The sequence below is a fragment of the Phalacrocorax carbo genome, chromosome 11 (genome assembly GCF_963921805.1).
Source record: "Phalacrocorax carbo chromosome 11, bPhaCar2.1, whole genome shotgun sequence".
Classification (NCBI taxonomy): Eukaryota; Metazoa; Chordata; class Aves; order Suliformes; family Phalacrocoracidae; genus Phalacrocorax; species Phalacrocorax carbo.
In genome coordinates this window covers 23,794,988-23,811,186 of record NC_087523.1, presented here as the reverse complement: position 1 = coordinate 23,811,186, position 16,199 = coordinate 23,794,988, and the positions used below count along the sequence as shown (strand labels likewise).

The following is a 16,199-nucleotide window of genomic DNA, read 5'->3' as shown; positions in this document are numbered from 1 at the left end:
TTTTTGTAGCTACTTGCAGCCCTTCTCCCTAGGGAATCGGCTCACTCTGTCTTTTCCCTGCTGCCTTTAAAATGGGTCTGACCCTGGCTTACTGTGCTTGCGCTGGAGACAGAAGTTGTACAAATTTAAGTCAAGGCAAACAAAAAGGGGGAATGTTTGGAGGGGGGCTGAAAACGTCTGACTGGCTTTGGTTTCTCCCTCAGGTTTTATCAGCAGCTGCAGCTGCTGGTGTGTCTGTAGCTTTTGGTGCACCGATCGGAGGAGTGCTCTTTAGTCTGGAAGAGGTAACATCAGCATTTTCTATTAGCCCTTGGCGAGCTGTTTTATTGCAAGAACTGACCCTGCTGGTTTAAAAATACAGTCCACTCATAACTGCTTGGGTGTGGAAAGGAGACCGTGTTCAATACTGATTGGTGATGTATTTACAAGGCCAAGCAACCTAAAAGCTTATTGGGGTTTCAGGTAATTCTTGCAAATACTGGAGAGTTTATTTTGGATGATGTCATATCCGTAGCTTTGCAATAAACCTGTTGGTTTCCCCCGGTGTGCCCGTGCTCAGCAACACTGCTCACAGCCACAGCCTCTGTCACGTTTTCCGTGTGTCCACGATCCCCTGACAGCTCTGTCCCACGGCACCTGGGAACAAACTTGTCTGGCTTATCAAACCCCTTTTCTTCCCAAGGAACTTCTAATCCTTGGTGTTTTGATCCAGACGTGAAGTGGATGACCCCTGCTCGCTTCAGGGCTTAGCTCGGAGGAGGAATGGGATGGGTTTGCTCAGCTGAGCAATAGTTGTGGTGGCAGCCATGGCAAGCACTGTTGTTTGGCACTTTTGGACTTTGCAGAGCATGCAAGGCAAATAATTGTCCGGATTCAGCTCGTAGCTGGTTTGTAACAGCTTTTGCTATCTGAGTAAGTCGCCTCCACTTCAGGGATCGTAGAGGGCACTTGCCGCGCTGGAATTATGCAGGCCAGGGCTCGTCCTGGTCATTGCAATCCGCATTGAACGGGAGCTCAAAATAAAGCCTTGGGGTGCGTGGCTGGAGAGGAGGGTAGGTGGCCAGTACACATCGATCTCAATCCTTGCCTTTACCTCATGCAGTGGTGATTGTGTTACTGGGCAGCCTTCGGTGTAGTGACAAGTGTCAAAGTGACTGAGTCTGCTTTGGTTTTCCTTTAGGTCAGTTACTACTTTCCTCTCAAGACACTGTGGCGCTCCTTCTTCGCTGCTCTGGTCGCTGCATTCACCCTGCGCTCCATCAACCCTTTTGGGAACAGCCGCCTGGTTCTCTTCTATGTGGAGTTCCACATGCCGTGGCATCTTCTGGAGCTTGTGCCATTCATCCTTTTGGGAATATTTGGTGGGCTCTGGGGAGCTTTCTTCATTCGCAGCAACATCGCCTGGTGCAGGCGACGCAAGACGACCAAGCTTGGCAAATACCCTGTGCTGGAGGTGTTTGTAGTGACCGCGATCACAGCCATTCTGGCCTTCCCCAACGAGTACACCAGAATGAGCACCAGCGAGCTGATTTCTGAGCTCTTCAACGACTGTGGGATTTTGGACTCCTCCAAGCTCTGCGAGTATGTGAATGATTTCAACAGCACCAAAGGGGATGACCTGCCAGACCGAGCTGCTGGCCCAGGAGTTTACACAGCCATGTGGCAGCTGGCTTTGGCCCTCGTAATGAAAGTCTTCATCACGATCTTCACCTTTGGCATGAAGGTGAGAATCGCCTGTAAAGGAGCTCACGGGGTTCCTGCAGAGAATGAGAAGAATCACATCTTAGAGTTTTATTTGCTCAATAAACAGACATGTTTTCCTCCCTGAGCTCTGTTAAGAAGGGGGCGAGGTGATAGACTGCAGTTACTTCTTCTGTTGCTGGTAGCTGAGGGCAGCAGAAACCTTTTAGCGTGAGTGTGAGCGTCAGATGCAGTCACTGAAGCTGGCGTCTCAGGGCTCCACGTCCCATTTGCCAAACACGGAATGCTTCTAAGTTGTCCTGCCGTAAGCGTTTTTGATATGTATGCAATATATGTGCAATAGCTAATTGCAAAGCAGTCGATATCTTAATTTGTAAATGCGTACTTATCATAGCTGTTCCTTGGTCAGATGGTTCTGAACTTGTCTGGTGGCAGCCTCCCGAGCTGTGGATATACTGCCTAGGTCTGAGCTTTCCTGCAGTGGGGTTCAGTGGGTGGAGCTGAGCATCTCCCCTGACCCCAGTCCTCGAGTGGTCTGTCCAGAAAGGTGACCTCACCACAGAGGTTTGGACATCATCGTTGCCGTGAGGTGGTCGCTGACATTCGAGGACAACCAACAAGTCTGTGAGAAAGGTGTACAACGTGTGAGGAAAGCGGTGTGGCAAATGTGTAAAGGAAAGGGGGGGAGATTCTCCGACTTCAAAGGACAGGAGCTTTCAGAGCCCCAGAACAGCTGAAGTGCAGAGGTGAAACTTGCTGGCAGTGGCTCTGCTGGGCGTTGCCTGTGCTAATTCCAGGCACCCTCACTTCCACAGTGGAGTCTGAATCCTGCCAGGGAAGCAGGATGATCCCGCTGCCAGTATGGGAAGCCAGCAGAGTGGGAGAATCCCGTGGGTGCCATAAACAAGTACTTGTGCGGTTGGAAAGGCAGGGGGAGCATTGACGGTGTGCAGGGGAAGCTTTATTATATTCTCTTGGGAAATAAGCTTTTGAAAAAAGGTGGTTCTGCGCCACGCAAACCTCCCACGTGGCTGTTCCTCCTGCTCGGGAAGGAGCGTGTTTCAACCCTGTTGCAGGGAGTAGGAGAGCGCAGGAAGGGCAGTGGTGGCAGAGCGAGGCGTCCGTGCCGATTTTAACTTCTCAGTCCCGTTTCGAACGTCCGTCTCTAGTCTTTGCGAAGTCTGAGGAACGGCGCGTTTACCGGCGGGTGTTTTCCCAGGTGCCGTCGGGTCTCTTCATCCCCAGCATGGCGGTGGGTGCTATAGCAGGCAGATTGCTGGGAGTAGCCGTGGAGCAGCTGGCCTATTACCACCACGACTGGGCCATCTTCAGCGGCTGGTGCAGCCAAGGAGCTGACTGCATCACCCCTGGCCTCTATGCGATGGTCGGGGCTGCAGCGTGTCTAGGTAAGCAGGATGTTTTCTGAAGCCCAGGTGGTGGTTTGGGTCGTGGTTGGCCATGTACAGAGGTGTCTTGGGGAGATGCTGCGGCTGTTGTCGCAGTCCGTGGAAGCTGGCTTCAGCTGGAGAACAGGGAACTCCCTAGTGGAAAACGCAATGTTTTTCTCATCTTGTTTGCATTCTTTTGCCAGCACCACCCTACGGTTGGACATGACCGGTTTCAGTGGGGAGCCTGCTGAATAGGCAGCTAGAACAAATGAGGCTGGCCAGGGGCTTCAGATTTTCCTGGGCTGGTTTAATTCACTTTACTTTCTGTTCTGGCCCTAAATCTTATGATGCAACTCTTCTTTCAAGCACTTTGTTTTTTTGGTAACACTTCTTCTGCTTGGATGAATTTGAGAAATTGGGTGCATGTGACTGAACTTCACTTGCACTGTAATTCCCAATCCTTTCCTCCACTGAATAATATGTTTAACTCCTGAGGGAGTACTCTATCAGGAGAAACTTTCATTTCAGGAACAACAAAAGCATGCTACCAAAGCCCCACCTTTGGTCTTTTTAAAGGGGATACACCTTCTTGTTTGCATGTAGTTGATGAAAAATAAATATGGTTCCACTGTTCTGTTTACCCCTGGACAGTACTAAAGGGTTGTGCTCCTTTAGGAGATTGGTTATTGGAGTAAAACTCCTCTAAAATATTTGGGAGTAGCTTTGGGACTTGAATCTCAAAAGCATAACTAAAATATGCTGAGACAAAATGCTGTTTTAAAAAAAAAAGTCAGTATTTAAGAAGATTCATCTCTTCTCCAAATGCCTCAACTGTTTTAATGTTGAAAACCTACAAAAGCATAATGACCGGTAGTTAAAATGTCGGCAAACTCGAAAGGCAGGTTGTCTGAAGCCCTCGCTATTGGGGGAGTTGATGCCAGCAACCAGAGGATGCCCGGATGACACTTGCCTTTCGTGTACGGCTTGTCAGAGGTTGCGTTTCATGACTCTGCCTATGGATAAGGCCCTTCTATGGCATGGCCAGACTGAGGTTGCTTCAGAGGTCAGGGAAAGACCCAGCAAAAACACGTAGCAAACCCTTAAAGCCAGCCCGTGGCACGATATTCTGGAAGGGAGGGATGGTTTCAGTACTGCATTCTGCTTGTGCTTGGCTTCCACTGCGATGCTCAATTAGATGTAGGGGTCCAGCAGCACCACCGCTTGCTGAATCAAGGCCTGCTCTAGGCGCGCTGGCAGAGGGCAGCTGTAACAAACCTCAGAAGAGCTCTCCTGCCTGGAAACCCCCAAAATTGCCTGTTCACGTCAACTGTCTTCCTGTGCTCTGTTTGCAGGTGGGGTGACCCGAATGACTGTGTCACTAGTGGTCATTATGTTTGAGCTCACCGGTGGGCTGGAATACATCGTTCCTCTGATGGCAGCAGCCATGACCAGCAAGTGGGTGGCTGACGCTATTGGGCGGGAAGGCATTTACGATGCCCACATTCGCCTCAACGGATACCCTTTCTTGGAAGCCAAGGAAGAGTTCTCACACAAGACGCTTGCGATGGACGTAATGAGGCCACGGAGGAACGATCCTCCGCTGACTGTCATCACTCAGGGCAGCATGACCGTAGAAGATGTTGAGAGCATCATCAATGAAACCACGTACAGCGGCTATCCAGTGGTGGTGTCACGGGAGTCCCAACGGCTTGTTGGATTTGTCCTCAGGAGAGACCTCATCATTTCAATTGGTAAGAGGCAAGATCCTGCATAGATAAGTGATGCCATCAGAGGCCTTAAGTGGCACCAGCTATACCTTACTTGATGAGTTTAAACACCCAGTGGTGGTGGTGGCTGTGCTTACTGGGGCAGGCATCCCATCCCTGAGCAGCAGGGATCTGCATGCAGTGGGTGCGAAGGACGGCATGGACTGCCCGGCACAATTAGCGTGGCTCTGCTGCCTTCATACGCCTTAGGGCACGGTTGTGAAGCATGAGGCTTCTTGTCAGCAAGAGTAAGGCTTCCCAACTGTGTGGGTGACTGGATGCAGAAAGCTTTCTTAACTGTTAATGTCTCAAACCTTATTTTATTTCATTACGGAAAGAAGTCCGGTGGGCCCATGTACTGGGTGTTGGGTCACTTCTGAGGCGGTGCTGTCAAACCTACAAATATCGATACTGATGTTCAAGTTGTCCATCTCCACCACTGAAAGCCAGCCTCGTCCTTCACTTGTGTGCTGGGGGCTGTGAGGCGGGTGGTGTGCGGTGCTGGCAGGACTTGGAAAACCCTGTCCTGGCATCACTCAGATGCAGTTTCCATCTGTGGTGTGAGTTGAGCTCCTTTGGAAATAGCATTGTCGTGTTACATAGGGCACATTCAGTTTTCTCATGCTCTCCAGTTTCTTAGAAACTGCAAGTGCGGTTTCCCAGCATGAGACCCGCGTGGAAGTTCTGGTGATGTTCTTGCTGGCTTGGGTGAGACAGTATCTCTTCTCTTGATGAAGCAGGAGACATCTGTGTGTTAGGGTCAAGGGGCACGCAGGCATGTAAGTCCTTACAAACTGTGCCTGCGTTGAAGATTGGGCATGAGGGCACCAAGCCCCACGCTTGTGCCAGCTTGAGTCCCTGTGGTTTGTGCCCAGCTGTAGCTCAGACTCCAGGCATCCGCGCTGGGCGTGGGTGAGCTGGAGTTGCCCAAGGCAAAAGCAGAAAGCGATTGTGGGAACAGGGTGATCGTGGAGCACTGAAGACGCCCGAGCTGTGCGGTGTGTTCTCCAGCGCGTGGCTGAATGCACTTAGCTCAAGCTTGATGACTTTGTGGGTGGCGTGATGGCTCAGCCCTGAGCTAGCTTTGTCCCCTGGCAGAGCTAGAGTAGTTTTTATCACTAAGTTGCCTGTAGCTGCGAATCAACCCCGTGTGTTCCCTCTCTCCTTTAAGGTAAGTTTTCAGTGTCAGTTTTAGGATGTGCAGCACAGTCTTTTGGAGCACTGAGTGTTGCTGTCGTTATTCTGATAAGTATCTGGCCAAATGCTCATGGCAATGTGGAGTGAAATACAGAAAAAAGTGCACTATCATATTATAATTATGCACGTTGCCTTCCTTCCGTAGGGCTGCCTTGTGGTATGACCACAAATCCTTGCATTTGTGTTATTCTCCAGGACTTAAGAGTAATTATTCCCCCAAGGCAGGCACAGTAACGCGCTGTCGTGTGCCATGGGACTTGGCTCTTGATGGCCAGCTCCGAATATCCCGCCTGGCGTTTGGGCTGCCAGGCTGGCCCCTTCCCGGTGAGTCTTGGAGTGCACGCACCAAATCGAAGCTGCAGTGTGGCAGATATCCGAGCTGCCCGTGTAGCAGGAGCGTAAGGCACGACTGTAAATATCTGAGTGAGGGCAAGTACTTCACTTGTTTTCTATTCTTGACCCTAGTCGCGGGGCCTGAGCCAGTAGGTTAAGTGCTTAAAAATACTTCTTCAACGACTCTGCGTGGGACCCAAACTGGTGACTGATGAAATATGAAGCATTTTATCTACATCCTCTTAAAACCAGGAAGTTAAAGATCTCCAGAATGTACATTTACGTGGCCAGAGCAAAATGCGTGGCAGCTTGATATTAGGCAAAGCGTGTGCTCATCCCACCCCTGGGGGGAAACTTTGGAGACCTTAGAGGTTACGATGTAGTGATCAGAAGATGGGACAGAAACACATCGCGCCCTCCGTGGCTCACCCGTTGCCTTGAGAAACAGCGCAGGTGAAAGGAAGGAACGGACTATTCGGGCCATCCCGGTGTGGGCAGAGAAAAGGGTATGCTCTTCGGTTTGGGAAGGGAAAGGAGGGTTGATACTTAATCAAATGTTTCTTCTTTCAGAAAATGCCCGGAAGAAGCAGGATGGGATCGTGAGCACTTCCATTATTTATTTCACTGACCACTCTCCTCCGCTGCCTCCAAGCTCCCCCTCCATGCTAAAACTCAGGAGCATCCTGGACCTCAGTCCTTTCACCGTGACAGACCAAACCCCTATGGAAATCGTCGTGGATATATTCCGCAAGCTGGGATTGCGCCAGTGCCTGGTTACTCACAACGGGTAAGAGCGCTGCAGGCAGAGCCCTGGGGCCCCGGGGTCGCCTGTAGACCTGAGTCAAAACCTCCTCTCCCTCAAGTGACCAAAGGCCTCTGGCGTGAGAGCACTGAGCATCTGCTGGAGCAGCTGTTACCTGCAAAAAAGCAGCTGTGGAACCCCTGAGCTGCTTTCACGCGAAGCAGTAACGTAGCGCCTGTAAGGCGGAGGCACAGCTCTGTCGGGTGGTGGGTGTCTTGAGCTGAGGGAAAGGGCTCACAGCCTCCTCTCAAACCTGGCCACGTGTGTCATGTAACTGCTTGAATTCGCCTGGGTGTCGATGAGAAGCAGTGTGTTTGGTGAGGCGGGAAGGAATGAGGGCAAAGATGGCAACGGAGGGATCTGTTCCCCGAAGTGTGGCACCGGCAGGACTCCTCTCCCTGTTCCCTGCTCTGCTGCGTTTGGACCCGCTGATCTTGTCAGCCGCTGACGGGCAGCTGCGTTGCTCAGCTCCGCGTCGCTCCCCAACAGACGCTCTGCCTCGTTCCCCGGCTCCTGGCGTGCCTCCCGGCGCCTTTTTGAAAGCATAGCTACTGAGAGCACTGGGGCTTAAAATACAGCGCTAGACGTTCAGGTTGACCTTTTTGGAGGAGGTGGATGTTAATAACAATTAATATTTGCCTTTTGGTTATAGCCTCCTTGCCTGTCTTTAGTGTAAAACACTGGCAGAGTTTCTGTTGGGGCTTGTGAGCGCCGTGCTTCGTGCGGAGTCTCAGCGCTGTGATCCAAAAGGGCACTTGAGCTGAAATTGCCCTACGTGAAGCTATGCGAGAGCAAGGGTTCCTCCTGTGGGCGGTGAGGCACTAAAAACGTGGTTTTGTTTTTCAGGAAGCTACTCGGGATCATCACCAAGAAGGATGTATTAAAGCACATCGCACAGCTGGCTAACCAGGACCCAGATTCTATACTCTTCAATTAAAGGCAGACTCGTAGGTATTGTGTGTTCAACACAAGAGGAACTTTATAGAAGATCCTGGATATACTTCTCCGTTTTTATTGAGACCATGGAACTGTTTTCAGCGTTTCCTTCCACGGAGCTGAAGATAATTTTTTTTCTATCAGATAACCAATTGCACTACATAATCTGTGGAACATAATCTTCTTTTTAGAAGAAAAAAGACTTTATTTACGTTGCTTTTGTGAAGTTGCATTGGAAAGATTCCATGAAGGAGTAAAAGCAAAATGCTAAAGAATTATATCTCTTATTTTATTTGAACCCTTGTTACTAACACGGGGAGGAAAAGACAAGGTCTATACCTTCAGAAGTCTTGGAGGAGAAGGATGACCTTGCACACAGCATTCAGGTGGTGGCAGAAAGGTACAGTTGTAACTCAGGGCTGGTGTATTCCCAATTAGCCACTTGATAAAAATAAGGACCTTGTAAAGTCAAAATAGGGGAGGGGAAAGAAAAAATGGGCTAGCTGAGACTGTTTTGCTGAAAGGAAGAGAAAAAAAAACCACAAAACCAAAACCCCCAGAAGACCAGATCCCCTTAAAACTGGGCCCAGTTTCTGGTTGGGAAGAAGGTTATTTTGATTAATCTTCTGTGAATGTATTGAGTCAGTCTGATGCTGCCTTGCCAGGAGAACCCAGAGGAGGAGGCAGAAGGAGTTAACAGCTGTATTTCATCGCGATCCCTTCTTTAGACATATGCCTAAGGATTTCTTCTCGATTTCCCTCGAGCGTGTAATTTAAATCGCAAAGGCCACGTCCTAAGTTATCGCCCCACCTTTACTGCCCTTCCCAGTAAACTCTGATCACGCTAGATATTGCACAACTGCCCCTTTCCTTGATCAGCAGTGTCTTAGGTGGCTGAGGAGGCCCTGCTGGAGAGCCCTGCGCCCGGGACGTTCACGTGGATGCCTGTGCTGTTCCCTGCTCCTCTCCTCAGCCCCGCACCCAGCTCAGGCCCGGACCCTGGCTCTAGGATCGGCAGCGCTGCCACTTCACATACGAGCACCGCTCGGTGCCTCCTTTTGCCAACAACTATGCAATAAGTTACTGTCAGCCAAGTAACTCCTTCCCCATCTGTGCTCCTCAAGCCCCTGTCCCAGATCTTATAAAGTTATTTTCCTGTTAATAAAATTGTGACCATTTACTGGAACGTTGAAGGTATATGAATGCTTTCGGAGGTCGATGTTGTCCACCACGGCTTCAGCCTGTAATGGGTGTTGCTTTACGGTCTGTGGCTGAGGCTCGTCGGTGGCAGCAGAGCTTCCTCTCGCCTCTGGCTCGCCACCGAGGCTGCAGGAGGGAGCCAAGCCGTTGAGTAACGGCTGAGAACTTGGAAGTGGGGGCTTGTGCTCTGCCTCCTGAGGGACAAACGTCGGCTGCTGAGCAGGTGTCGCGCTTCAGCCGGCCTCGGCTGCAGAGGCTGCGGTAACAAGGGCCCTCGTGTCCCCTCCCGGGCACTTGCAGCCGCGGGCTGGGGCGTGGTGGCAGGAGGTGACGGGATGTCCATGGGGGGCTGCCGCTGCCTGCGATAGCCCTCTTTGGGGGGAGCTGCCTAGAGCCGTCTGGGAGTTTGGTCGATCTTTACATCTGAGAGAGTTTAACAAATTCCTCATCTCTACCTAGAGCAGAAGCCAGCTTGCTTGTTTTCCAAAGCCACCCGACAGCGAGGACCTGCTGCCGCTGCTCTAACCTGGCAGGGAGGTGGTGACGCCTTGAATGCTTGAGTAGCTTAAAGCTGAATCAAACCAAGATGGTACCACTGGGTCAGACTCCTTGTGCTCTGCGAAATAAACCCCTTGACTTTGTCTGTGGTGGTTTTGTACAGCAGGAGGTGGTTGCTGAGTTGAAACCAAGACCGCGGCGTGCCTGTAAGTGGCTCACGGCTCGAAACGCTTCACGTCCTGCCTCGGCCGTGCCTCTTGGCCGCCCTTGCCCAGTGGCAGCAGCTTTACCTTTAAATGCTTTTTTCCTTTGTCCCCTTTGGAGAGGGTTGCCCCCCACTTGCCAGCTGGGTGTTCTGGGAGTCTGGGTCCGAGTCCAGGCAAGAAGCTGCTACATTCCACTTCCCTGGGGTCTCCGTCTGGGGGACGTCCGCGCTGGGAGGGGTCAGGGATGCCGTCCCGTGCAGGCAGGCTTCTCTCCTCAGTGGCGTGCGTGGGATACCAGAAAGACAAAGCTTTTTTCTGCTGTTCTACTTACCTTACAATCTGCAGGAGGGCTCCGGCTTGACAAATATGGTCCCTGCTTCCATTTGATCCACAATACGTGGGAGCCCGTTCCTCGTTCTCGCGGGAAGGCTGCGGCAGCCCGGTGCGAAGGTAAGGGCAAGAGGTGCCGAAAGGGAGACGCGCGAGCGGGCTGGAGCGTCGCAGCTGGCCGGTAGGTTACCGCGGGCGCTCCTGGGGAAGCGGCAGGGCAGGGGGCACGCCGCCGAGGGGCACCGCAGCCGCCTGGGCGTGGGAGCGCTGGAAACGCGGCGGAGCTCGGGGCAGGAAACACCTGCCCGGCAGCGCTGGGGCTGCGCCGTCAGGCAAGCTCCCGGCTCCGCGGCAGCCTTCGGCGCCCCTATCGAGGGGCTGCTTTGGGTGGAAGAGGTGTCCTCGGGAGGCCGGCCTGAGAAAATCCTGTGCAGGAAGGTGGGAGTGTGGGAAAACACAGCCCCCGGCTTTGCGGGAAGGCCTGGTAGAGCTGGGCTTTAGAGCGGCTCAGTCCTTGCTCGGGCAGTGTTTTGTGTCCTCACGATGCCAAACCAAACGCGCTGACGATGGACAAGCAAAAGAGAAACGTTGCAGTGTCTTTGCAAGAGTCTTTGCCTCTTGCTTGAGCAGATCTCACCACTCCTTGCTTCCTTCTAATGTGGAAACCTGTAATTTTCCTGTGAACGGGGATGCACGCTTTAACGGCTGGAGGTCTGGTACATGTGGGCGAGGTGGAAATGGGAGCTTGGGGCGTGACTTTGTAGCTGCTCAGTCTGTGTGCAGAAGCCTGCTGACCCCGTTAACCAAGGTTGGCCCTAATCAAGAGGGGTTTCCTCTGCCCAGGGCGGTTTGAGCTGCTGCGAAGGGTTTTGCCCTGTCCAGCTCTTGCTTTTCCATTGCTTTACCTTCGGAGTGACTCCAGGAGGAGCCCTGGGGTTTCTCTTCAGCAAACAGCTGGTTATACAAGTCAGAGCTGGAAGCGATCCATGCACTTGATAAATAACACCGAGCCTGGGATCTCCTGAGCTAAGCAAGAAAGGTTGCTTAAAGCACTGGGTTGAACAAACAGAGATAAGGCTGGGGTTGATACTCTTGTAAATGCCTTTGTCATCTGTTGCTAAAACCTCCTAACTCCAGGGGTGCGAGGAGGTGGCCATAGGGCACCCTTCTCTTTACCGACCCCCAGAAAAGGCAGGGACCCGGCGGGGGGGTGTTACGATACCATATTTATGAAGTACGATAGTGGGGACCCTTCTGGGGAGAGGCTGGATGCCTGCTCTAGCTGTCGGCCTTCTTAAGGGCAGGATGTGGGTTGGGGTAGTTGGCTCTGCTCGTGCCCCCGCCTAGCGCCGGGGTTTGAACGGGGCACAAAGTGCATGGGGGAGGTTGTTACGGGGCCAGCGGGCTCTCGCCTACGCTCTGCTGCTCGCCTCGTCTCTGCTGTTGGCGGCGAAGCTCCCATCAGAGCTTTGCCTTAATGAAATGTGGCAGATGAGGGAGCCCTTTCCACCCTGCCAGGTTCCCAGCTGGGCTACGGCAGGGGATACGGGGGTGTCCGTGAGGGGTGGGCTCCTGCGGGGGTCAGGGCTTGCTTTAGCAGCTTTGCCCGGCTGCCCAGGGCCGGGCTCCTCCTGCCTGCCCCGCGCTGCAGGCGGTAGGTAAGTGGCATTATTTTTCCCTGGTATGTCCAGCTTGTCTCACTTGGGGAAATAAAGGGGAAAACTGCGTGTCCTTCGTGCCCGAGATCCATAAGTCTGGATCAAGCTGGCTCAGCTGGTTTTTTGTGTACCGCTCACTCATCCCAAGGGCAGAGCGGGGAGTTGTCGGTGCTGGCAGGGGAGCCTGGGACCACGCCAGGCAGCGGCGGTGATGTGTCTGCGAGTCAAAAAGGAGGAATGGCCGAGCTGCTGGCACCGGCTTCGCCGCTTCGGCAGCCCTGAGGTCTGTTGCTCAGAATCCAAGGTCTGAGCAGTCAAAGGCGATTCACTCTGGAAGGGGAGAGAAATCACGGTCAAAGCAGTGTCTTTCCTCTGGGGCTTCAGTGGGTCCTCGGCACCAGCGCCCGTGGGGCTGCAGCCGGTTGGGGAGGGCACTGTGAGCAGCACGGCTCTGGGAGACCGGCTTGGACGGGATGGATGAAGGCGGGCTCCTGCCTGCAGCAGCACAGGGGTCCCGCTGCTCGCTCACGCTGCAAGAGCGTTCTTGTTTTCCCATGTAATGCAATGAGCACCCTGCCTCTTACGGCTATTGCAGTCCTTGCTGAAGGGAAGAGATCTGCTCTTTCATTTTCCTCTTTTTTTTTTTCAGGCTTAATTAATGCTTGGGGGAGAGCCGTGGCTGGGTGAGATGTCCCGAGGTGCCCCCAGGACTTGCATCAGGACGGAGCGGTGGGTGCCGGTGGCGTGTGTGTGATGGTGGGGTCACAACCCCTGGCTTGCTTTCTTTGTACGCTTTGTTTACAATGTCCCAAGAAATTATTTCCTAGGGTGTTGACGTCTTTTTTCAGTGTGGATTTCCTCCTTCCCGCTGCGAACTTGTTCTGGGCTTGGGACTTGAAAGTAAAACAAGATCTTGTTTGGAAGGGAACAAAGGACTTGGGTGTAGCGGTGAACTGGTTAATAATAACAGAAGGGGGAGCTGGGGGAAGAGTTTTCAGCCCCAGAATTTGTTTTGAGCCAAAGGGCAGCGCAGTTAGGGCTGTAAATGCCGCTGGCTGGCTGGCACATTTCTCTGCATTGAATTGAAAGCAGAGCTTCACGGCGGCAAAGATAAGACGGTCCTTTGGCAGCGACTACAAGGAAGCAGCGTGTGTCTGGAGCAAATAAACACGACGAAGCCATGAGAAATAAGGTCAACCTGAAAATGTTATTAGAGCTGCAGCCCCCCCATCACCACACCCCGGCCTCTTTCAAAGCAGCAGGAAAGGGCAGGGGAGGTTTCTGAGCCGTCGCCGGCAGGGACGAGGCGCCCGAGCGGGCTGGGGAGCTGGAACAGCTTTTGGTTTTGGTTGGTTTTTATTTTTTTTTCTCTATGTGGTCCTGAGCTTGACGGGCGCTGTGCTGGCAGAGGCCGGGAAAGGCCCCCGTGAAGCGTGCGGGCTGATCTGCGCTGCCTTTGGCACAGGAAAGGCAAACGGCTTTTTTCCCTTCGGCAGTGCTTGTGTAACCAACTGGCCTGCTGGAGCCGAGGCTGAGCACCGATCCCGTTCCCTGAAACCACATGTTCCTGCAGGCAGCGCGGGCGGGCAGCGCGGCACCCACCTTCCCCAGCATTGCCCCGGCTGTGCCCTCGCAGCTGCAGGGAGAAGTCACGTCGGAGCAAAGTAACCCTGCCGGGGGCAGCCGGATGAGTAATGCAACAGGCAGTGTCATTTTATACGCTACTAGGTGTCAGATGCTCCGTATGTATTTATACACACACACTTTTTGGCTCGTGGTCCTTGCCTGGTTGTGTCTGTGGCACCAGAAATCCACCCTGAGGCTCGTGAGGCTGAGCCCCAGGCGCCTCCAGTGTGCTCTTACCTGCGGGTCTTGGAGCCTTTTACAAAGACCAGTGTCCGTAGGCACCTTGTGCAAGTGGGGGAGTTGAGGCACGGAGGCTTAATGAGCGACCGGGTCTTCTGGTGAAGAAGTTTAGTGCCCACCTGTGATCTCAGTTCTTGCCCAATGCAATCCGCTTTCTCCATCCCCAGCAGCTGCAGAAAACGAAGGTGCTGAGGGCTAACAGGTTATGGCTCTGACTTTGAGCCCCCTTGATTAAAGATTCCCCGTCCTCATCACACCTCCGGGCTGTTCTGCAGGTATTCCTGAAAAAAAAATAATCTTTGCATAATGTTGTGTCAATGAGATCTCAGCTTGGAGCAGGGCACGAGCTGGGTTCTTCCAGTCACTGCCTAAAATGAAATGCTGGATTTCTGAGGACGATGCACATGTGGCCGTTGGGTTGATCTTGTCCTGTCGTCGGGACTCTCCATTAATGTCAGACTTAGAAAACCCAGGACCTGCTTTTGTACAAGCAAGCGGTGAGGCAGCCTCGCCTGCTGCTGGGAGCATCAGCGCGACTGTGGGCGAGTCCATTCCCCACTGGAATGAAACCAGAGAGTCTCTGCAGGGGCTGGGCTGGGGTGTGCCGGAGCAGGAGGGTCTGCATGGGCACAACACGGTTTTGGCTCCGATGGCGCCTGCTGCTCGTTGTTAAATGTCAAACGAGTTTGGGAAACTGAAAACCATCTTCCAGTTTGGCGCGTGTCAAATGTGCATCGAAGTCCCGGGATTGTTTTGCTTTTTTCAGCCTCCTGGGTTTGGTGGGGGTTTTTTTTGTGTTAAGCCTCCTCTAAGCTCACGCTGGGAGGGTGAGGCTGCTCTGAGAGGGGAGATGCCCCATGGGGGGAGATATGAAGAGTCAGGACGTGGCGAGTGTCCTGGAGCAGCCTGTGCCTCTCAAACCCGCCCGTGTCCGGGGCACGCAGCTCAGGGGGATCCCCTCACCAGGCGCCCACGCTGGGTCTGCTCCCTGCGGCAGCTCCGCCTGGCGCTGGCAGGCTCCTGCGGCGGGGGCTCTGCAGGAGCGTGCCCCCCGCCCAGGGGCCCCTCGGGCCAGGTCCACCCTGCAGCTCCGGAGGCGCTCGGCAGCAGCTGCGGGGCGGGGGGATGCCTCCAAGCCCCTCTCCCCACCGCTGGCCATTGCGAAGAGCCCAGAGCAGGAGACCTGGAAAAGCTGCAGCGCCGGGACCTTGAGAGCACCCTCCCAGGCCAGGGCCAGCCCACACCCCACCCTGCCACCTCTTCCCCTCCCCGGTTTGTGCCGTCTCTCATTTCCCAGGGCCGCTTGGCTCTCACCAGCCTTGCCGAGGCTGCCATTTGGCCTCATGCTCGTGGAGTTTGTCTCCTCCAAAAACATCCGCCCACAAGTCTTCTCCCTTCCAGGAAAGCGAAGCGACCCGTTGGCGCCGAGCCGGGCTCTCCCAGCTCACACGAGGGGCTGCTTCACCTGCGCCGCCGCCGGCTCCCGCTCGCTGCCTTGGCAAACCCTACCCGCTCCAGCGGGCTGGGGGCTGCTTTCGGCCCCATTCCAGAGCAAAACTTTGAACCACCTGCTCCGTTTCCTGCAGCCCCAGGTTGTCTGATTCAAGGCTGAGCTCCCGCAGCTGCTGCCAAAGACAGCTCAGGGGCTGGGGGTGCGGGAGCCCGGGGTGAGCTCGGCGCTCCCCGCGGGGGGAGGTTTCGGGTCGGTAAGGATTTTAAGAGCCCTGGGAGCCTGATTCCTGCTGGTGGTGAGCAAGGTGGTTGAGAAAGCAGGCGGAGGAACGAGAGGTGGAAGAAAAAGGGACCACTTCAAAGGTGGTTTTGGAAGGGAGGGGTTGGCGGGGCTGGGCGCGTTTGGGGGTCTTCGCTGAGCGATGTCATGGGGGGGCCCAGCTGCGCTGCGGCACTTTTGGGTTTTGTTTGTGTCGGGCAAGAGCACAACGCGCCGGTCAGGGCCGAGGCTCTCCTCGCCTCCCTCCACGGGGCCGGGGGACCGTGGCTGGGGGGGAGCAGGACCCTGCAGCCCTGCCCGGAGCGGGGAGCAGCCGTGTTACCCCTCCTGCAGACAGCAGGACGGTGGTCTCGGTGCTCTCTGGCTGGGTGCGTTTGGATGAGCTGGGAAAGCTGCTTGTGCGTTTGGGGCTGATCCAGGCGCTTGTGTGCAGGGTGACGGGGCCACACTGTGCCCCTGGGGGGGCTTTTTGTATCATCAGCCTCGCTGGAGCAGGAGCTGGCCGGAGCTGGAGGCTGGTGGGTGGCAACAGCCAGTGCCTGTGGGTGGGGGGACGTGGGCGCCGACGTACCTGCTCCCAGCCCCA

The 16,199-nt window shown here is 54.2% G+C and overlaps 1 protein-coding gene and 1 long non-coding RNA gene across 8 annotated transcripts in view; both read left to right on the top strand.

Moving 5' to 3' along the window:
* The window catches only part of LOC104050256 (H(+)/Cl(-) exchange transporter 5), a 43,044-nt gene extending 34,646 nt beyond the window's left edge, over positions 1–8,398 (top strand). For all 6 annotated transcript variants that reach the window (XM_064463491.1, XM_064463493.1, XM_064463492.1 and 3 more), the window contains 6 exons: positions 204–284; positions 1,181–1,723; positions 2,921–3,107; positions 4,442–4,840; positions 6,956–7,172; positions 8,034–8,398. In XM_064463491.1, the coding sequence (XP_064319561.1) occupies positions 204–284; positions 1,181–1,723; positions 2,921–3,107; positions 4,442–4,840; positions 6,956–7,172; positions 8,034–8,124 (1,518 nt within the window). In that variant the 3' untranslated portion in view covers positions 8,125–8,398. The remainder of the gene's footprint in view (positions 1–203; positions 285–1,180; positions 1,724–2,920; positions 3,108–4,441; positions 4,841–6,955; positions 7,173–8,033) is intronic.
* A 1,931-nt stretch (positions 8,399–10,329) lies between these two features.
* On the top strand, positions 10,330–13,739 carry LOC135315409 (uncharacterized). Of its 2 annotated transcripts, none has more exons than XR_010374875.1 (3): positions 10,330–12,015; positions 12,665–12,744; positions 13,512–13,739. It is a non-coding gene; the product is annotated as an uncharacterized LOC135315409 (long non-coding RNA). The 2 variants fall into 2 exon arrangements; XR_010374876.1 differs by lacking the exon at positions 10,330–12,015 and adding an exon at positions 12,034–12,298.
* The last annotated feature ends 2,460 nt before the right edge of the window (positions 13,740–16,199 follow it).